This window comes from Agelaius phoeniceus, chromosome 22 (assembly GCF_051311805.1).
Source record: "Agelaius phoeniceus isolate bAgePho1 chromosome 22, bAgePho1.hap1, whole genome shotgun sequence".
NCBI classification, from domain to species: domain Eukaryota; kingdom Metazoa; phylum Chordata; class Aves; order Passeriformes; family Icteridae; genus Agelaius; species Agelaius phoeniceus.
The window spans coordinates 1,312,552-1,333,728 of NC_135286.1; the positions used below are offsets into that span (position 1 = coordinate 1,312,552).

The following is a 21,177-nucleotide window of genomic DNA, read 5'->3' on the forward strand; positions in this document are numbered from 1 at the left end:
CAGATCCATCCAGATGGGTCCCACAGGGAGCTCTTCCTGCTCTGAGTCATCTCTGTCCCCAGAATAGTCCCGAGCTCTGCTTTGCCAGGTGCCACCACACATTTTCTCTGCGAGAGGGGGTGGGCTCCGTGTCTTGATTCTCTGCAAAGAAAGGAATTTTCTTCTTTCATTGCTGAGAGCAGGTTTGGGTTTATCCAGGGTTGTGCTGCTGGTTTCTGGCCCCAAGTTTTCACCTGGCTGATGAGAAATCCAGCTGCAGGGCAGCACTGCTCCTGCCACTGTGCCAAAGGAGTTTGTGAGTCCCAGCAGGACAGAAAGAGAGAGCAGAGATTTCCTGAGCGAGACAGGGAGAAAACTGTCACAGGGAGGGAGAGGAGTGGGTGCTTCCTGTCCCTTCCCTCACTGCAGGAACGCTGCCTGGGGCGCTGAGCAATGTACCTGCCGGAATGGGGGGGGATTTTAAGGCTTTATTTCACCCCTTAACTTCCAATGCCAGCAGTAGAAAGGGGAGAGCAGGAATTGCAGAGGGACTGCAGGAATTGCTCGTGGGACAGGAAAATGGAAGGACACAGAGCCAGAGAGGGCAGAGATGTGCGATATCCACGTGTTTGGTGTTGATGCCTGCCCCTGGCACGCTGATTATTGCCAAGGCCACTTGAGAAGGACCAAAACAACCGCGGGACCGCAGCCAAGGCACCAGGGAGGGGCTGGGAGCAGCATCCCCCGGGAGGAAACGGGAAGTGCTTTACAGCAGTGTGCTGGAAGGGCTGGCTGGCCGATGAAGGCTTCTCCTCCCTGGGTGCTGAGAAAAACTTCCCGGCGGCTGCAGAGCCGAGTGCCGCCGCTGCGAGAGGAAACCAGCCAGGGTGTGCCCAGCCCATTCCCAACTCACGGCAGGGCACAGAGGATGCAGTGCCACGTGGGCAGCACGCAAGCAGCGGCCTCGTGGGTTTCCCGGCTGCGTGTCCCGGGGGCAGCGGGATGCGGCCGCAAATTTGGGCAAATTCAGGATTTCTGGGCGCGATCGGGACCGGCGGGACTCGAACCCTCGGCTCTGTGGAGCCTCGGGCCACGCCCCCACCGCCAGACCACGCCCCGTTTGCGATCCACGCCCCTGATTGGTCCCGCCCCCAGACCCCGCCCCTCCCTTTGCCGCCGGCGGGTCATGTGACGAGCCAAGATGGCGGCGCTCAGGGCGGCGGTGCCGGTGCTGGCGCTGCTCGGGCTGTGCCCGGGCCCCGCGGCCGCCGCCGCGCCCCTGGTGATCTGGCACGGCATGGGTGAGCCGGAACCCTCCGCCAGGGCCGCGGGGGTGGCGGGGCTGGGCTGAGAACCGGGCAGGACCGAGGGGCGCTCCCTCCGGTGTCCTCTTCCTCCGGACCGCCGGTCTCGGCGGGGACCGGGAGGTGCTGCCCCTCCCGCTGCCGTGGCAGCGGGGCTGGCGGTGTGTCTGTGGAGGTGAGGTGAGGCCCGCGGCCGTGGCGTGGTGACGCATCTCGGTGTTCTCTCTGGCAGGAGACAGCTGCTGCAATCCGGTGAGCATGGGCTACATCAAAAAACTGGTGGAGAAAAAAATCCCGGGGATTTACGTCCTGTCGCTCAAGATCGGGAGCAGCCTGATCCAGGTGAGCCGCGTGTCACCCGCGGGGTTGCGGGCGGGGTGGGGCTGAGCCGCTGCAGCTCGTGCTTCTAACAGGATTCCACCGGGATTCCTGCCCTGCTTCCCGGCCAATTTTCTGTTCTCGCTGAGGTAAACAGCTTTGACAGGTAGAACCCGATAAAGTCCAGCTAATGCCTGCAGAAAAGCACAGGGGGAAAACAAATCCCTGACCTAAATTGGATTAATATGCAAATCCAGTGATTAGCACACTCAACCAGTGCAGGTAGTGCGTGGGGTGGAGGCTGTGCTGAGGCAGGGATTTATCCCTGTCATGCTTCTCCATCTGCAAACATTTATTTATTTCAGTGTAATCAATCACCCACTGCTGCACCTTCATGGGTTTTGACAGGTTTTTGTAGTGCTGTGGAATTTCTTTAAATAGTTTCTCAGGGTAATGTGGGGTGTAGGTGGTTTTCTGGGTTCTGGAGAAGTTTGATTTTTAATTTTTATATTGATATGAACAAAACCTGAAGCGATTCAAGTTGAGAAGAAGTTTGGGGAAATGTCAATTCCCCATGTGAGACAGTTCTGCCAACCAGAGCAGGAAGGGGAAGGGAAGTGGAGGTAAAGAGAAGCCTCAGAACAGGAATTTCACTTCTGTCCCTGTCAAAGCTCAGGTCCTCTTGGTAAACCACAAATGTCAGTGATGTGTTTGCAGAGCTTAGAGCAGCCACAGCCAAGGTACAAATGCTGCACCCTGCTCTGATCCCCAGGACATGGAGAACAGCTTCTTCATGAATGTCAACGAGCAGGTGAGCGAGGTGTGCAGGCAGCTGGCCCAGGACCCCCAGCTCCAGCGAGGCTACAACGCCATGGGCTTCTCCCAGGGAGGCCAATTCCTGTAAGTCTGCACTCTGCTCCAGCTCAGGGGCTCTGGGGGGTTCAAATCCTCATTTGTGACCTTTCAGAAGTGCTCAACAGACACAAAATGTTAAATTCCTGAAGGCAGGAGTGCTCCAAGGGGGCAGGTTGTGTTTTCCTGCTCTTCCAAGCAGGGTTAAATCCCTTGGCAAGTGTTGCACCAGTGGCCAAGCCCACACAGAACCTGCACAGAATAACTGTCACAATCAGAGGACACAGGCTCAAGCTACACCAGGGGAAATACAGGTTGGATACCAGGAAAATTATTTTTACACAAATGGTGGTAAAGTTCTGGAATGTTCAGCCCAGGGAGGTGGTGGAGTCACCATCCCTGGGTGTGTTTAACAAAGCCTGGATGTGGCACTGGGTGCCAGGGTTTGGTTGAGGGGTTTGGGCTGGGTTGGACTCCATGATCTTTGAGGTCTTTTCCAACCCAGTGATTCTGTGATTTTGTGAATTCTCTGATTCTGGGCAGGCTCAGCTCAGCTCTTTGCTCTTTCCCCACAGGAGGGCTGTGGCCCAGAGGTGCCCTGCTCCTGCCATGCTCAGCCTCATCTCCATTGGAGGACAGCACCAAGGTAGTGTCTGCCCCCTGGCACAGCTCCTGGGCACCTTTTGGGGCTCTTCCCTAAACTCTGATCACTTTCTCACCCATTAAATTGTCCCTTTGTTCCTGGCTGGATCTGGTGATGTGTTTGGCCCAATTAGTGTTTGCTGATTTCATTATCTTGATCTTGCTTAATTGGCAATGGAAAGCTCTGCTCTGTTCTGTCAGCAGCTGGCTTCTCTGCCTGGGTAGGATTCTTACACACCTTGGGAGCTCTTGGGATGAGTTATTTTGTGGGAAATTGCTACAGAAATTGTGAAAATTCTCCAGTTGTGAAGCTGAACCTCCTGGGTCACGAGGGTATTTTACAATCACCATCCTGAAAGGCCAAAGCCCCAAGGAAAGGGAGCTGTGAAAAGGAACTAAAGGAGTGGGGAGTTAAGAGTGTCTGGCAATGAATTTCAGATACTCTGCCCTGAGAATCCCACAGCTCCTGGAGTTGTTTGTGTGTAGTGGAGAGGGAGGATCCCTCCATCCCCCCCATCCCTTATCTGTGCCACAGCTCCTGGGGCAGGAGGGGCTGTCTGAGAGCTTGCAGGGCTAAAATCTGCCTGATTACCTGGGTAACTCTGCTCCTGCTGTGCAAGAGGAGGTTCTGGTGCAGCAGGAGGGATGCAGGGCCCCAGGTTGGTGACTGGGCTCTGTCCTGCCCAGGTGTTTATGGATTCCCTCGCTGCCCTGGGGAGAGCTCCCACCTCTGCGACTGGATCCGCAAAACCCTGGACCTGGGGGCCTACAGCAAGGCAGTGCAGGAGCAGTGAGTACATCCCCAGTACTGCCAATCTTCCCCCTCTGGAGCTCCACAGGCTCCCAGTACATCCCCAGTATCACCAATCTTCCCCTCTGGAGCTCCACAGGCTCCCAGTACATCCCCAGTATTGCCAATCTTCCCCTCTGGAGCTCCACAGGCTCCCAGTACATCCCCAGTATTGCCAATCTTCCCCTCTGGAGCTCCACAGGCTCCCAGTACATCCCCAGTACTGCCAATCTTCCCCCTCTGGGGCTCCACAGGCTCCCAGTACATCCCCAGTATTGCCAATCTTCCCCTCTGGAGCTCCACAGGCTCCCAGTACATCCCCAGTATTGCCAATCTTCCCCTCTGGAGCTCCACAGGCTCCCAGTACATCCCCAGTACTGCCAATCTTCCCCCTCTGGGGCTCCACAGGCTCCCAGTACATCCCCAGTATTGCCAATCTTCCCCTCTGGAGCTCCACAGGCTCCCAGCTGCCAGTGGAGGTTCAGCACAGAAACAAAAGGCAGCAGCACGGGCCTGGGGGGGAACTGGGGGAACTTTATTTAACTTTATTTAATGGTAAAACTCCCCGAGTCCAGGATCCCAGGCCCCAAACTGAGGACAACACTTTTTTGTCTAGGGGTATTATTAATTGTGTTGTGACTAGGTTGATAAATCATAGCTGGAGGGTTGAGAGTCAGGGTTAGTTGTGATGGTGCTCACACAGATGGGGTCTGAGGATGGGGGAAGAGAGGAGGATCTGACTCCATGTTTCAGAAGGCTGATTTATTATTTTATAATATATATTATATTAAAACTATACTAAAAGAATAGAAGAAAGGATTTCATCAGAAGGCTGGCTAAGAATAGAATAGGAAAGAATGATAACAAAGGCTCTGTCTTGGACTCTGTCTGAGCCAGCTGGGCTGTGATTGGCCATTAATCAGAAACAACCACATGAGACCAGTCCCAGATGCCCCTGTTGCATTCCACAGCAGCAGATAACCATTGGGTACATTTTGTTCCTGAGGCCTCTCAGCTTCTCAGGAGGCAAAATCCACAGGAAAGGATTTTCCATAAAAGATGTCTGTGACTGTAATTAATCAGTTGTCTAGGGAGGGTAGTAAGAGAGCTGGGAATGTCATTGAGATGAGAATTTGTGGGATTCCTAGGAAGCATGGGCTTGAAAATCAGTTAAAGAAGCTTAAGTTCATGGTCAGGTTCAGGGGGCAGTGCTTGGAGCAAGGGGTGGTTTGCTGGAGGGGGGATTTATTGGTACCAATGACAGAGGTTTGGGTCAGATAATTAAAGAGAAAATGAGTCATGAAGGGAGCATGATAAAAAATCAGGGGCTGGGGTTTAGTTGAGGCATACCTAGTTGAGGCATCCATAGTTTGAGGGCAAACAACAGTTTATTAACAGGGGGAGGTCTCAGGGGAGGATAAAATCTCTAACTAGGGGTGGAACACAAGGCAGGGAATACAATGTGTAAACCAATGAAGGATTGGTTTGGCAAGGGAGGAGAACAGCTTAAGTAAACTAATGGGGTTTGGAAGGATACAACACTGAGGGAGAGTAAGAAAGCTTCTGGGGAAAGGGGCAGGAGGAGGGGGTTTGAAACTTGGCAGGGAGTAGGGAGGTAACAAACAAAGAAACTAAACTGAATAACTAAATAACTAAACTGAATAACCAGAGCAAGTCTGTGCCACTCTAAAGACAGGGGGAGGAAAATACAGAGGGATTACAAAAGTACAAATTAAACAGTGAACATGCCAAATAAAAACAAAAACACACTACAACACCCCAGGGCAGGCCAGGCTCAGGAGCAGCTCTGCCTTTCCAGGCTGAGCTTTGCTTTGTCCCCTCTGCAGCTTGGTGCAAGCAGAGTATTGGCATGACCCACTGAAGGAGGAGGAATACAGGAAAAACAGCATTTTCCTGGCTGACATCAACCAGGAGAGGGTAAGGACACTCTGCCCTGTGAGCAGCAGCCTGGGAAGGCTCCAGCTGAGGAGTTCCCCTCTCTCTGGGCTCTCCAGTGGCTTGGATGTGCTCTCCTGCTTCCATCCAGGGCGTCAACGAGACCTACAAGAAAAACCTGATGGCTCTGAAGAAGTTTGTGATGGTGAAATTCCTCAATGATACCATGGTGGACCCTCCAATCTCTGAGGTGAGGAAGGCAGGGCAGCTCTTGGGGCTTCCCTGGCTCTGGTTTGTCCTTTGGTGGCAGAGGGGCAGGCTGGGCACAAGCACAGGCCTGACACTGTCCTGGAAGCCTGCTTGGCTCCTGGGAACCCTTCAGCAGCTCTTCCTTCATTTTTTATCCATTTTAATGCAGTGGTTTGGGTTTTACAAAAGTGGCCAAGCCAAGGAGACCATCCCACTGCAGGAGACCTCACTGTACAAAGAGGTGAGTGAGTGCTGGGGGCTGGGGGCTTCTGCTGTGTCCCCTTTCCTGTCCCTGGGGTCCCTCAGCCCTGCTCCTGGCACTCCTGGGGCATTGCCTCCCCTGCCAGGAGCTGCTTGTTTGGGGGGACATTTCCCTGCAGCCATTCCTGGCACTGCTGGGACCCAGGGAATGACACTGGAGGTTCCTGCCTGGCCCAGGGTCCCCCTCAGTGCCTCATGAGCTCTGCTCCTGTTCCAAGCTTTGCTCCAAGAATCCCTGGAATCCCTTTTCTCCCTCCACGAGGAGGAGAGCAGAGGTGGAATCTCCCCCTTCTCCCCACAGGATCGCCTGGGGCTGCAGGAGATGGACAAAGCAGGGAAGTTGGTGTTCCTGGGGGTGCAGGGGGATCACCTGCACTTCTCAGAAGAGTGGTTTGACAGCACCATCCTCCCCTTCCTGCAGTGAAGCTCCCTGGGCAGGGCTTTCACTGTAACCAACACCAGCCACTGTGCACAGCACTCAGTGCATCCAGGCCTGCAGGGACTTGGGGAGGGGAACACGAGGGGCTTTGGCTCAGGGGGCTTTGGCTCAGGGGGCTTTGGCTCAGGGGGCTTTGGCTCAGGGGGCTTTGCCAGGCTGGAATTGCACTCCCAGCTGGGCTGAGCCTTGCCCTGACTCGGCCCCAGGCCTGGTGAATCCACCCCAGTGCTCAGAGCTGCTCTCCACCCCCAGTTCCTGCAGGGCACCCTGGCAGTATTAACCCAGCTCACTGGTGCAAGGCTCTCATGGCTGTAGGCAGGGCAATCATGTCACAGCCCCTGCTTCAGCAGGGGGGAAAAGGCCAAATTTAGGGGTTTCTGGGAAAAAAAAGAGGGTTTAGAATTCAGCAGTATTAACAGCTTGAACAGTTTTCAACTAATGGCTTGGTTTATGTTCTTTTGTACAACTGAAATCAATAAAGAAGTTGCCATCTAACCAACTAAATAAAAGCTTGGACAACTGCTGACTGTGTTTGGAGGGAGCTGAGGAAATTCTGGGAATATTCCAAGGAATCAAGGCAGGGTCAGGCAGAGAGGGGGAACTTGTCCTGCCTGAGCTCACTTGTGCCCCCAAAAATGAGACAAGAGCCACAGTAATGAGCAAGTTGGCATTAACTTTATTCTATCTTCTGTATAATCTTAAGTACATAAGAAAGGTTTTTTCACAAGCCTCAGGAGAAGACAAGTACAAGTCACAGGACAGTTTCAAAATAAAAAAAAAAATTGCATAATTCTTCCTTTTTTTTTTTTGTTTTTTGTAAGTTTTGTACTAGAGAAAAAGAACATTGACACTTTACAGAAGAAATGCATTTCAGATATGCTTATGCCACCCGAGGCGTTGGAAAAATGAAGGTCAAAGCACGTGCAGCTCCCTTTGTGGGTCAGTACAGTACTGTGTGATCCATCCCTCTGCTCCAGGGCCCTGGAACTGAGGCTACAAGCTTCCACCAAAATAAAGAGCCAAGCAAGAGGAGGGCATAAAAGGGGGAGGATTCAGAGGGTGCTGATTGCAGATGAGGAAGAGAGTGATGAACCGACTTGATCCAACTCTGGTATTTACAGCTCTGCACTGCTGACCTGGAATGGAGGAGCTCCTTCCTCTGGGGAAGGGCACAGCTTGAGAAAAACCATCCTGGCAGACTGAACCTGAGCTCAGCTGCTCCAGGAAGAAAGCCCTGGGGCAAAGGTTGCCTTGTGAAGGTGGAGAGCTCATGGAATGAGAGGTGCTCAGCTCCAAGCTACCAGCCAGGCTGCTGGGTGGCCATGGTGGCACCAACTGCAGCCTTCCTGTGGCACTGGGGCATGAAAGCCTCCTGTCATGGCACAATCAGGAATGCACTGAGCTAGTGGGAATGATGGAAGAGAAATCAGGCTGGAATTGGCCCAGGTCCTCAGCCTTTGGTCCGACAAAACCGTTCCCATGTCCTGTGGTGCCAGCAGCTGCTCCAGAGAGCTGGAGGGAGCAGCCTGCAGCAGCTTCCCAGGACAGCTGGGTGCTGTGGCCTCTGACAGACACTGTCACTTGTTAAAAAAGGGGACAACATTCCTCTCACATGGAACAGTTTTGCTTAAAGGCAATACAAAAACAATACTCTGGAAGCCAACTGCCAGGACTGGCTGTGAAGTTCACCGAGACTCTGATCGATTGGTGCAGTTAGATGGGACAAGGGCAGAGAAAAAGAACCTTCCTGCTGAGAGAGGTGACAACCACCACCTACCCCAAGCCCCAGGCAGAGGAACCTCAGTGATGGCAGGCAGCTGTGTCTCTCGGGTAGAAGAGAAGCAGTTTGAGAGCAGAAAGGTACAAGAAATCTAAGAGAATCATCTGAAAGCAGATTTGTCCCACAGCAGGGCCAGGGGAGGGTGTGAGCCTTGGAGCTTTTCGGCTTAGCCAGCAATTTCTGTCACAGTGGTAACCAACTTCTGACCGTTCCACACTGTCTTGAACTGTTCTGGGACAGGGAATTCAGTCTGGAGGGTAAAAACAAAGAACTGTTGTCAAAAATCAGTTTATGGCTGACATTAGTAACCACTCCCACTGCTTCAGGCATTTCTTTTCTCAGCTTTGTGCTGTTACCTCTGTACCACCACTGGTGCCTGTTCTGCCCCTAGGAGATCCTGAGGAAGAAGCAGCTCTCACAAACCAACAACAATCTTATTTACAGATGTTTTTTGCTACTTTTACAAATCAGATCATCATTCACAACCTCCAAACTCCACAAACTTCCCCCCGCTGTAACCAACACTCCCTGCAGGGCTTTGTCAAGACACAACTCCTGCATCCCCCAGCCCAGCAGGGCTGCAGGAGGATTCCAAAGCAGCATTTACAAAGTTTTCCACTTTCCCCAGGACTGCACTTACAAAGTCCCCCCCCTCGGTGGGGATGAGCACGTTCATCTCCGAGGACTTGGCACTGACGATCTCGCAGTCGAGGGAGCTCTTGCTCAGGTACACGTGGCACCCATCTGTCTTGTTGATGGAAATCGTTGGCACTTTACCCATGACCTGACAGGGCCAGAGAAGAATTAGCCTAAACTAGACAGCCACAGCATTTTTGGGGGTGTTTTCTTTCAAGGCGAGAGGTTTGAGTCCAAGCCCTCCCTGTGACGATCGCACAGGATTCAAATATTCCCACCTTTAGCAAAAATCCGAAGTTTTTGTTTGTAATTTTCCCCAATTTCTTGTTCTGATCTCTTTAGAACAAAACCTGAGCCAGCACTGGGCAAACTGACCATCTCAAATCAGATGCCCAAGCTGAACTGGAATAAAACCTGCTGCTGGCCTCCTGCTTTGGCAGCCAAATGTGCTCCCTACCTCACAGAGCCTCAGCTCTTACCCAACCCTGAAACAGCTCAAAGACACAAATTTCAGCCCTTTCCCAAGGGACAGATGGTGTTCCATGGGTATTCTCCACAGCTGCACACTCCTGGTCAGGAAATGCAACTGCTCCAGAGCCAGGAGAGAGCACAGGGCACTCACCTGAACTTTAACATCCCTGCTGTTGATGATCTCCACAATGCCCACCACGTCATCAAACACCAGACCCAGCTTCTTGCAGTTGTCTGCAAAGAAAAGCAGATCAGGGCACGGAGGTTTTGGAGGCTCCAGCTCCTGCATACGCAGCAGCAGGCAGGAGCAGCTCTCAGGGCTCTCCCCACTCACCCAGGGTGATGGAGTTGATCTTGCCTTTGATTTGGAGTGTACTGTTTGTGCACTTGAAAACATATGCTACCTGCTTCAGTTCTGTGTCACTGATGACCAGGTTGGTGGCATTCTCCTGGTTTTCCTGAAAAGGCAGGGGAAACACATTCATTTTCTGAATGCAGAGCAATTAAACAATGAAAATCCCTTTAAAAACAAACAGGTGCCTTCAGGCTGGTGTCTCTTAGGAGAAAGTTCTCCACAAGAGCCCCCTTTGCTTCTCCAAAGCTCCCATCCCTCCAACCCACTCCTGCCAGCACCAGGCACTCACCACTCTCCACTTTTTGCCTTCTAATTCTAGCAAAGGAGGTGCCTTGGGGGAGGGATTTGCATTACAGGCTGGTTTGGGAGCAGTGAAAGGTTTGGGGCCGCTTCTCACAGGGCCCCCCTGGTTCTTCAGGGCTGGATTCTTGTGGGTTTTCATGTCATCTGAGACGTGCCTTAAGCCTGCAAGAGAAGGCAAAGCTGAGAGCCAGCTCCCCTCCAGGAATGCAGCTCCCCCAACACCAGGCATCAGAGCTTACACCAGCCAAGAAAACTCTTGTTGAAACACAAATAAACTCCTGAGGCTGGGGCTAAGTTGAGCCCAAGTGTGAGTGACAGGAAGGGAAGGAGGAAGCAGGAAATGCTGCTGCAATATTGACAAGAACACAACATGAACCACAGAACCAGAGTGTGCCACACTCTTCCACTCTGCAGCTGGAAAAAGCCCCAAGCCCAGCACCTCCTGAACTGTTGTGCTCACCAGGGAACACAAAAAAGGGGAAAATTCTGTGCAAACAACAGCTGCCAAATTGCACTTTTTGTACCAGAAAGATGCAGGCAACCAAAGGGATCAGCCTCAGGTGTTTCCAGCTGGAAGTTCATGCCTTGCTCCACCTGCCAGATGAGGGTGACAATCCTCACCTCAATAACATTCCCAGCTCTCTTACTACCCTCCCTAGACAATTGAATTACTGACCCACTCTCAACCCTCCAGCTATGGCTTATGAACCTAGTCACAAAACAACTCATAATACCCCTAGACAAAAAAAGACACAAATGAGACCTAATTCTAACATCCCTCATAATCTTCCTCCTCCTCATTAACCTCCTAGGGCTGCTACCCTCCACATTTACCCTACACATTTGTCCCTGGGAAAGCGCCAGCCCCAGCCTGGGACCAGGTAGGATTTTGTGTACTTTTTAAGCAGCTGCATTGAGGGGCAGCAGGAAAACAAGGAGCAGCAGCAGCAGGAGCAGCAGCAGAGCAGTCCCTCCCTCCCTGAGCCCCCACATACCCGAGGTGATCCCTTCTCCCCGGTTGATCTGCGCGAAGAGCGCTGAGCGCGAGGCCGAGTCGTCTGTGCTGGAGCTCGCGGGGGCAGGAGGAGGGGGAGGCCCTGGAGGTGGGGGTGCAAGCCCAGCCGGGGGGGCAGGTGCTGCTTTAGCCCCTGCTGTGGCCACAGGACCCTGGAAGAGCAGGGAAGAGGAAAGGAGCTGGCACCGGCTCTGCTGCTGCCCCACTGAGCCCTCCCTGCTGCAGCAGCACTCACTGTTTTGCTCCAGGTCAGCCCCGTGGTGTGGAACTCTTTGATGTAGGCCTGCAGCTCTGTCCAGATGCTCAGGTAAGCTTTCACCCAGTCCACTTGTTTTTTATCTCTGAGAACACAAAGAGGAGGAATTAAAGGCTGAGGAAAGCAGCTGTGGGCAGATGCTGGAGCAGCCCTGTCACAGACACCTTTTCTGAAAAACCCTTTCCTTAGGATTTTTCCTCCTGAGAAGCTGAGAGGCCTCAGGAACAAAATGTAACCAATGGTTATCTGCTGCTGTGGAATGCAACAGGTGCATCTGGGATTGGTCTCATGTGGTTGCTCCTAATTAATGGCCAATCACAGCCCAGCTGGCTCAGACTCTGTCTGAGACACAAGCTTTTGTTATCATTCCATTCTTTTTCTATCCTTAGCCAGCCTTCTGATGAAATCCTTTCTTCTATTCTTTTAGTACAGCTTTAATATAATATATATGATAAAATAATAAATCAGCCTTCTGAAACATGGAGTCAGATCCTCCTCTCTTCCCTCATCCTCAGACCCCTGTGAACACTCACACAGCCCCAGCTGAAAAGGTGAACTTACACATCCTTGTACTCCTTGAGGATCCTGTTGGTGTAAAACATGGCAGCATCAGTCATCTCCTTCACGTAAGGACCGGGCTTTGGAGCCTAGAGCAGAGAGAACACGTTGGCCCTGAGCAGCCCACCAGAACCTCCCCAGCAGCCTGAGGAAAAGCCCTTCCCAAGGAGTCCTCACCATGGCCACCCAGCCCAGGGCTGGGATGCTCTCACTGACTGCTGACAAGTGGTTGAAGAGTTTGCTGCCACGGTTCTTCTCCCTGAAGTTCTGCACAGCCTGGATCTGCTCCGAGATGGGCTTGAGGAGCTCTGAGAATGCGTTCTGCAAACCACACACAGGGACAGCGACAATTAACGAGATTAATTAGCACGGCTCTGGAATGGCTGCGCAGCTGAGCTGATGGAGACTCAGAACAAGATTCCAACTGGCAGCAGTGACTGCTGCAGCTCCTGTCCAGGCCTGGCCCTGTCCAAGCCAGCCTTGGTCCCACAGCCCAGCTCCTCCAGGCTGAAGTCATTGCTCCCATCGGATCGGCGCCGTGGGAGAACGCCAAGAACTGTGACTCATGTTCAATCCAGGAGACACTGACAAAGCTTGTTAGTAACGAGGACAGAAATAGCATTTGCCTTTCCTGGGTTCCTTTGTTCCAACACAGTTTGTAGGGTTTTTCCTCTCCTCCACGAACCCTCAGAGAAAGGGGTGCTGGGCAGGTTTGGCACCCACAGCCTGACCCACAACCAGAGACCCAGCAAGTCCTAAGGTCACCCCCACCAAGCCAGATTTGAGGATTCCAGTTATTTCTCGAGTCAATCCTTCAGTATTTGGATGGTAAAAATTTGTTCCTGTGTGCTGTTCCCTTGGAATGCTGACTGGAAGTGCCAGAAGCGCTCTGGGGTCAGAGCACAGCAAAGAGCCAATTCCACATTTCCAGAGATGCCTCTGAGGAAACTTTCCCTTCCTTTAGCATCGGAGAGTCTCCTGCTGGTGGCAGCAGAGAGAGACAAATTTGGGCAAAACTTGCCTTCCAAAACCTCAGCTTCTGCTTTTGCTGCTTTTTTCATCTCTGTTTAGATGAAAACTGAGAGGTCCCAAGCACTGCTGGCCAGGCCACACTTTCAGAAGCTGCAGCCCAGCAGCACATTCCAGTCACAGGATGGGGAAATTCTTCAGCACAAGCACTGAGAGTTCCTACACATTTTGCATTTTAAACTGGCTGCTCCAGAATTAGACTCCTGCCAGACAACCTGCACAAAGAGCTACCCTAGATGAAGGCTGCTCTTTGTTCATAATCCTTTATTTAAATAACGTGTCCCTGGGATTTGTCAGCAGGTTCTCAGGCTAGAGGCTGCACAGAGCTGCATCCCAGCAAGCCTGGTGGAACATAACAACCCTCCAACGCTGATTTTGGGGGAAAAAAATGCAGATCTATTTTGCAGTGAACAGGAAAGGAGCACAGAAATCCAGCTCCCACAATGTAACAGTAGAAGCCACGACTGAGTGAGATAATAACTGCAAAGAAAAGCAAGGTGGGATCCTGTTGCTCAGGAAAATACAGTTCTCAGCAGGGAAAAGCCAATGCATTCAGGATCAGATTCTCAGCCACACATCCTGCTGAGAAGCAGCAGCCCAGGGTAAAGTGTTAAATTACCTGCTAAGGACAAATCAATCCTAAAAGCCCAGCCATTATTCAGAGGCCATTCAGCAGAGACAAGTGTCTGCTCTGCTCCTGGAGGAGTTTGATACCTGAAAGTCTCTGAGCAGCATCACATATTGAAAAGCAGGAGCTACACAAATCCCAGGGTGGCTCCTGGCTCAGACAAGCTCCTGTCTGCAGCTTCTCAGGGAGCACTGATTGAGCAGAGCTGGTGCCAGGTGAAACTGGAGACAGAGGCTGGGAGCTCAACAGCCCCAGGCTGCTCTGACAGCTCCACAGCTGCTGTAACAAATGGGAAATGCCAGTTCTGCAGCTCCCAGAACCAACACCCAGGGTTCTGCCCAATATTGGGGAGCACCCAGAGCAGTTCATGCCTTCAGAGTGTGGGAAATCCCTGATCAGAAATCCCTGATGAGAAACCTCTGCCCTCAGGGTCAGGGGCAGCTGTGAGTGTTGGGGGAACCTGGGCTGTCACAGCTGGGCTGTAGCCATGATATTTTCTGAAAAATCCTTTCCTTAGGATTTTTTCTCCTGAGAAGCTGAGAGGCCTCAGGAACAAAATGTAACCAATGGTTATCTGCTGCTGTGGAATGCAACAGGTGCATCTGGGAATGGGCTCATGTGGTTGTTTCTAATTAATGGCCAATCACAGCCCAGCTGGCTCACACTCTGTCTGAGACACAAGCTTTTGTTATCATTCCATTCTTTTTCTATCCTTAGCCAGCCTTCTGATGAAATCCTTTCTTCTATTCTTTTAGTATAGTTTTAATATAATATATATGATAAAATAATAAATCAGCCTTCTGAAACATGGAGTCAGATCCTCCTCTCTTCCCTCATCCTCAGACCCCTGTGAACTCTGTCACAGCTGGGCCAAAAGAGGAACTGGAGCAGGACTGGGGACACTCACCTCTGCTGGCTGCTGATGCTGAGATGCCACCACCAGAAGAGCCCTCTCGCTCATCAAGCCTGCATGGACCATCTCAGCCTGAGGACAGACACAAACAGGAGGGAGGTTCCCTTGTGGCACATGAACAAATGACCCCAGCTGGGAGGAACCAGCCACACCGAGCCCAAAGCACATTCCTGGAGGAACCCATCCCCAGAGCAACCTCAGCAGAGCTGCACAGCTCAGGGCTGGGGGGCTTTCAGGCCTCCTAAAGGAGGTCTGGACACAGCCAGGCACTTCAGGATTTCCAGGAGAAGTTTGATTCACCCCGAGTGTGTAGGTGGCAACCTGGAGGTTATCTGGGCATCTGCTTTGAATCCTCAGGGATTCTAAAGGTCCTGGGATACAGTGTTAGAGGAATGCAGACCTGACAGCAAATTTGGCCCTTCCAGCCCTAAGGAGAGGCAGCACCTCTGGAGCAGGGGGGGAACAGGAGTCCTTACGTGCTTCTGCACATCCCCACCAACTTCTCTGCTGATCCTGCTGTACTCAGCCACCGGCCCAGCCAGAAGGGCATCGAAAGCCTGCACGTACTGAGCCACTCCTGTGGAAAAAACCAGAGCACAGAGATCACCAGGAGCACCCCACAGGCTGCCACAGCCCCAGCCTGCAGGAGGCTGAGGAAATGCTGCAGGCACAGAGTTTTTATCCCCACGGGGCAGCCCCCTCCAGCCTGGCTCCCCCAGAGCGAGCCCTGTGCCAGCTCTGCACTGCCCTGGGAGGTGCCCTGGGCCTCACCTTTGGCAGAGGCATCTCCACACATGCCAGGGCCTTGGCACACGTTCTCCAGGCGCTCCACAGCCTTCTCCAGCCGCTCCACCAGCCTCTCCATGTCTGCTGCTGTCCACAACCTGCACGGACAGGACACAATTACTGCATCCCCAGGTGCCACTGAGGGTTTATGGCTGGCTGCTACAAGCTCTACCAGTTCCAGGAGAATCATTCCAGCCCAGCTCTGCACCCTGAGGAGGGCCAGCAGTGCACCCTGACATTAGCACAGACAGCTGGGTTACACAACAGCCTCTTGCTGTTGCCACACTCGCCCCTTGATAGTTTCTATTCCATTTTAAGGGCTCCTTCCATGTGTAAGGACATGAAACTCCCACCATCTAACCTCATAGTGACACCACTGAGTCACACAAAGGTCTGCCCAGGCTCTCACTGCAGTCAGCCCCTGGCCAAAGTCCCAGCTGTGAGCACACGGTCACTGCTCTGCTGGGAGCTCACACACTCCTGGTGAAAACCACCGGGTTTGAGTCTCCAAATGCATCTGCAAGGACCTCCTGGAGTCCTGAATTGCTCCCAGGAGCATCTGTAAGCTCAGGATCAGGGCCTGAGCCACCCTGGCACACGCCAAGGGAGCAGCTGCACGAGCTGAGGCAGCAGAGCTGTTTCTGCAACAACAGCCCCTGTTCTTCCTCTGCAGCTCTGCAGAGCCTCCTCTGCAGCCACCACACAGGAAAGAGGCCCAGGCACGCAAGCCATTTGCTGCATGTCATCTGGAAAAAGTCTTAAAAGTCTATAAACTTTCAATTAATTACTGCTTTGCACCGAGCAACAAGACAGGTCAGGCTCCCTGCACAGTAATGGCCAGGGAATGCAGGGAGGGAGCAGCAAAGTCACTGGGGCATTTTTATCTTATCAGCACTCATCAAAAAGATTTTACAGCATGAATCACTACGGTGGCCTGGACACAGCTCCCTTCTGAAGGGGTTGCTGCAGCCTGCAGGAGCTCAAAGCCCTGTCTGGAGGAGGGGATCCTTCCCAGAACATCCCCAGAGTGCTCCAGGAGGAAGGCAGGGTTTACTCAGCTGAGCTGACACTGGCTCCCCTCTGAGAGGAAACCTCGAGTTCTCACTCGGAGTTTTGCTTTTGTTCACAAGCCCTCTCAGCCCTGCTGCTTCAGAAGTGCAGGTTTTCACCTCATTTCCAGAGGATGTGGGGCAGATCCAGCATTAGTCACGAGCCCAGCACTGATGTCACAAGACAAACAAGGCCTTTTTCCACCCCTTTGCTGCCTGCTTGCAGCAGGAGAGGCAGCTCTGCTGCGGGGGGCAGGGGAGAGGAGGAAGAGGAGCAGCTTCCTCCTCTGTCCACGCTGAACCAGGGGACACACTGTGCACAAAACCCCACTGGATGGCTTCCAGATCCACGGCAAAAAAGAGTCCAGAGACGCTGAAACTCTGCAGCATCAGAGCAATGAACAGCTCTGAATCTTTAATTGTGAGCTCTGCATCTTTAACTGTGAGCTCTGCATCTTTCATTATATTTGGGAGCCCTGCAGCTTTCACTATTTGGGGGCCCTGCATTTAAGTGTTGCAGCAGATGGAACTGAAGCCCAGAGAACAGATTCTGGTTGTGCTTGCAGGATCCATGAGCAAAGTAGCACTGGAAATGTCACCACAGTGATCTCTCCAAACTGATTTGCTCATGGATCCTGCAAGCACAACCAGAATCTGTTCTCTGGGCTTCACTTCCATCTGCTGCAACACTTAAATCACACCATGGCCTTTTACATGGCCTGGTCATCCAGAGAGCTGCTCTGGAGGAGAAATCTGTTCAAGCTGTGCCCCGTGGTCTTGTTTGAGATCCCACTGTCACCTCTGCTTGGCACCTCTTGGCTTTGCCTTTGTGACAGCAAAACTGGGGGAATCTGACACTTAACAAAGCACCTGACTTCACAAATTATTATTGTTTATTACAGGTTTTTGGGGGCTGCACATAGCTGTGATCTCCTGAGCAAAACAATCTGAAAATGCTGTAAAGACCAGTCCCCTTCTGACCACACAGCAGGGCAGCCTGTGCTGAAATCAGCTCTCTTAAAAACCAGCCTGACTGAAACTCAGATCAAACTGACTCAAACAAAGCTCTGCAGCACTGATCCCCAGCAAGGCTCTAATCTGATCAGCCCCACTGCCCCAAGTGCAGCTCTGAGCAGGATTACTGGGCAGAAAATCCAGATGGAGAACTGGAAAACTGCTCCCTACCCCAGCAGTGGCAAACTGCAGCTCTGAGCAGGATTACCAGGCAGAACATCCAGATGGGAAACTGCTTCCTACCCCTGGCAGCAAAGGAAGCTGCTGGAGGAGCACACCCCTCAGCTCTGGGTGGGATTAGCACCCCAAAATCACCAAAATCAGCGTTCCTTGGCACTCCCATGCTCCCTCTCCCTGCATTTGACAAGTCCTGCCTTGTTTATCCATCAGCTCCCAGTGCCCCACAGCAGCTTGGCAAACCTGCTGCTGTCAGGCAGATGGTGAACTCATTTTAATTTCCTTTTAATGGGTGGCATTAGGGCAACTTAAAAGATAAGTCAGTTGGTAAATTGGCAGCAAAATGAGAGCTAAGTGCAGGCAACCCAAAGTCCTGGATGTCAGTCCCTCCTCCTGACTCACCCTCCCTGTGCTCTTTGCCCTGTGGATGAAGTTATTTCTGCTGCCTGGATACCCACACGGAGGGAAATAAAACGATTGAGCTGTAACTAAATCAGAGATTAACATTCAGCAAGGAAAATAAAAACAACCACACAGGGGACCTGCCCCGACTGCACCTAGACAGTGTTTTGTCTACTGGCCTGTAAATATAAAATAATTCCACAGAATGTGACAAATCAACTTCACAGGTCTCAGTGCAAATGATCAGACCTCGTTTCCCTTTTCTGAAGGGGAAGATGAGACACACAGACCATCCAAAATCCAAAAACAATTTTTTTTTTTGTTCTACAAATCATCCAGGAGTAATTTTTGCTGTGCACATCACCCAGTGCTCCAGAGGGATGAGGGAGACCTTCCCAGCTCCCTGTGCAGCGCTGGGATGAGCTCTCCCTTCCAGGACAACAACACAGGATTCAAATCTCGTTCCAATTCAATTGAACTCTGATTAGCAGTGGAGCAGAAGCAGCAAACACAGTTTCACCCAGGGCCAGAGGGGCCATTCCTTTTCACAGCACATTTGTTCATCCATCAACTTCCCTTTATTCCCATCTCAGCCTGGGACATGCTGTGCCATAAACAGGCTGAGCAGAGCAATAAAATAAAGGGATTTTATTGGTAAAAACATCATTTAGCCCAAACCCTGCACATCCCAGCAAGAGGAGCTCCCTGTTTGGGGAAGGAGCTGGCCTGGTCCCAGCCTCAGAGCGAGCAAATTCTCAAAAAAACCACCAAAAAAATGAAATGATTTCCTTGCCTGAGACAGCAAATGAACCTGAGCCCTTCCTTAGACGTTCTGGAAGACACAAATGTTGGTTTTATAGGCAAAGCAAGTCAAACCTACGCTTGTGCTCACACCGAGCCCGACACACTGCTGTCAGCACCACCACATTTGCATCAGCTACTTCCTGTTTCTACAGGCAAAAGAAATAAAGATGGGACAACTAAATTAGGAACATACCACAGTTTATTTCTGAGCTGACACTGGAATATCTCAGGGGATCAGCTACCAGATGATTTCCAACGTTTATATCTGCCAAAAGCCAGAATAATTTATTTTTTTTTCTTTTTTAAACAGTTCAGCTCCTCGAGGCAGGGATGATTTGAAGCGAGGCAGGAGTCAAAAGCCTGAATTTAGCCAGTGGTCAGGAGCAGCCATGAACACAAGACAGCTATTGCTGGTCCCAGCAGCTGCCAGGACAGAGATCTCAGCTGTTTAGAGTCCAACAATACTTGCTGACACTGCGCCAGAACCCGTGCTGGCTGCTCCTGCTATTTCAGACCCACTTTATTTAGAAAACCAAGAGTGCTTTAAAAAAAAATAAAAAAAAAATCCATCTGGCCCCTGTTCCAGCTTTCCCATACAACAAACCCTCCTGAAGCCATCGAAAATGTTATTTGGTGTTTTACTCACAGGTTAAGAGGGGGTTAAAGCTCGGCACTGGAGCAAAGGCTCCTTTTACAGCACAATCATCTGAATTAGGAGGTTTGTGCCTGCCAGCCTCAGCTGCCACCCTCCTCTCACTTCCTCTCCCTGCCAGGGTGATGAATCCACCAGGGAGGTAACCAAGGATGTGGGCTCTGAGCAGGGCTGGGTGCAGCAGGGAGCTCCAGATCAGGAATTCCGAGCCTGGGAGCAGCTCAGCATCCTCCCGTGCCTGCCCCAGCACGGGCTGAGCTCTCTGCATGGATAACTGGGGGTATTGAGCCTGGGAGCAGCTCAGCATCCTCCTGTGCCTGCCCCAGCACGGGCTGAGCTCTCTGCATGGATAACTGGGGGTATTGAGCCTGGGAGCAGCTCAGCATCCCCCCCGTGCCTGCCCCAGCACGGGCTGCTTGGCTGAGCTCTCTGCATGAATAATTTGGGGTATTTTTGGCTTTCAGAGAGCTCAGCAATATCCCAGGGACACAGGGCTGGCCCTGGAACAGAACAGGCACACACAGCAGTGTCCTGATGCCACGGATCCCCGGGTTCTCAGGGCACCTGGGGGGATTCCAGAACCCCGGGATGTGCCAAACAACCCTGGAATTATTCTCATTTTCCCTTTGGCCAGCACGGAATGCTTTGGAATCACAGATTGATCCCATCCCAGGCACCCGCACAATGCAGAGGAGGAACCGACAACCACCCAGGGATGGAGAGGAAGCCTGGGCGGTGGGAGAACAAAAATCCCCGCCGCAGGGTACGGGGAAAAACCGGATCAGCCACGCCTGCCCGTCTCGGTGAGCCCCGGTAACCGAGAGAGCTCCGCGGGGGTGTTCGCACCGTTCTGTGCCAAATCAACCCCAAACCGCCGCCTTTGGGGGATCCACCCCCATCAACCGGGCCGGGGCTTCTCCCGCCGCCCGGCCCAGCATCGCCCACCGGCCCCGGGAGCGGCCGCGGTCCTGCGGTCCCCGGTCCCAGCTCGCCGGTCCTGCTCCCGGGGCTGGGCCGGGTCCTGCGCCCGGTGCCCGGTCCTGATCCCGGTGCCCGCCCACTCTCGCCGGTACCGCCCCCAGATCTGGCCGTGTCCCGGTCCCGATTCGCGCTCAGACCTGGCCATGCCCGGTGCCCGGTGCGGTACCGCTCACTCCCACCCACGGACCCTCGGATCTTCAGCGCGGGCCGTGCCCGGTGCCGGTACCGTTCACGCCCACCCTCAGATCCCCAGCCAGGCCGTGCCCGGTGCTCACCCCCGGCCGCTCCCGCTCCGCCGCTCCCGGCGCCGCCCAGCCCCGCCGCGCCCGCCGCTTCCGGCCCCCGCCCCGCGCGCCGGATGTGCGCACGGCGCGGCGCGGCGGGGGGCGGGGCTTCAGGAGAGCCGCCACGCGATTGGCGGGCGGGGGCGGAGGCGTGGTCAGAACGGTTGAGGGGTGTGGCAAAGGGGGTGGAGCCTCGGGGCGGATTCTGCCCTGCGATTGGTGAATTGAATGGAAGGCGCGGTCCATTCATATGTGGACGGAGTCATGGGCGTGGTCTCGTGTGTGGGCGGGACCAATGGGCCGGATGGGGGCCGGGACCCCCGGGGGATTCGGGACCCCCGGAGGGGCTGGGGG

At 53.0% G+C, this 21,177-nt stretch overlaps 2 protein-coding genes across 2 annotated transcripts; one reads left to right on the forward strand and one right to left on the reverse strand.

Annotated features, from left to right (window-relative positions):
• The first annotated feature begins 1,123 nt into the window (after positions 1 to 1,123).
• On the forward strand, positions 1,124 to 7,253 carry PPT1 (palmitoyl-protein thioesterase 1). Its single transcript, XM_054648240.2, has 9 exons — positions 1,124 to 1,280; positions 1,516 to 1,625; positions 2,374 to 2,501; positions 3,029 to 3,099; positions 3,783 to 3,885; positions 5,733 to 5,823; positions 5,933 to 6,031; positions 6,200 to 6,271; positions 6,593 to 7,253. The coding sequence occupies exons 1-9, from the start codon at positions 1,181 to 1,183 to the stop codon at positions 6,713 to 6,715; spliced, it is 897 nt and encodes a 298-aa protein (XP_054504215.2). The 5' UTR covers positions 1,124 to 1,180; the 3' UTR covers positions 6,716 to 7,253.
• Positions 7,254 to 7,383: 130 nt separating this feature from the next.
• CAP1 (cyclase associated actin cytoskeleton regulatory protein 1) lies at positions 7,384 to 20,945 on the reverse strand. Its single transcript, XM_054648238.2, has 13 exons — positions 20,815 to 20,945; positions 15,446 to 15,558; positions 15,151 to 15,251; positions 14,669 to 14,746; positions 12,282 to 12,425; positions 12,108 to 12,193; positions 11,526 to 11,631; positions 11,271 to 11,442; positions 10,262 to 10,437; positions 9,952 to 10,075; positions 9,769 to 9,851; positions 9,151 to 9,294; positions 7,384 to 8,760 (listed from the first exon to the last, which is right to left on the reverse strand). Exons 2-13 carry the CDS (start codon positions 15,537 to 15,539, stop codon positions 8,677 to 8,679), a joined length of 1,392 nt encoding a protein of 463 aa, XP_054504213.1. The 5' UTR covers positions 15,540 to 15,558; positions 20,815 to 20,945; the 3' UTR covers positions 7,384 to 8,676.
• Between the last annotated feature and the right edge of the window lie 232 nt (positions 20,946 to 21,177).

Excerpts from the sequence above, each read along its gene's own strand:
- PPT1 (XM_054648240.2), top strand. The coding sequence starts at position 1,181 with ATGGCGGCGCTCAGGGCGGCGGTGCCGGTGCTGGCGCTGCTCGGGCTG. Across the intron at positions 1,626-2,373 it reads TCGGGAGCAGCCTGATCCAG|GACATGGAGAACAGCTTCTT; the intron begins GTGAGCCGCGTG and ends TCTGATCCCCAG. Across the intron at positions 3,100-3,782 it reads CATTGGAGGACAGCACCAAG|GTGTTTATGGATTCCCTCGC; the intron begins GTAGTGTCTGCC and ends TGTCCTGCCCAG.
- CAP1 (XM_054648238.2), bottom strand. The coding sequence starts at position 15,539 with ATGGAGAGGCTGGTGGAGCGGCTGGAGAAGGCTGTGGAGCGCCTGGAG. Across the intron at positions 14,747-15,150 it reads GTGGGGATGTGCAGAAGCAC|GCTGAGATGGTCCATGCAGG; the intron begins GTAAGGACTCCT and ends GTCTGTCCTCAG. Across the intron at positions 8,761-9,150 it reads CCACCGAGGGGGGGGACTTT|ACTGAATTCCCTGTCCCAGA; the intron begins GTAAGTGCAGTC and ends TTTACCCTCCAG.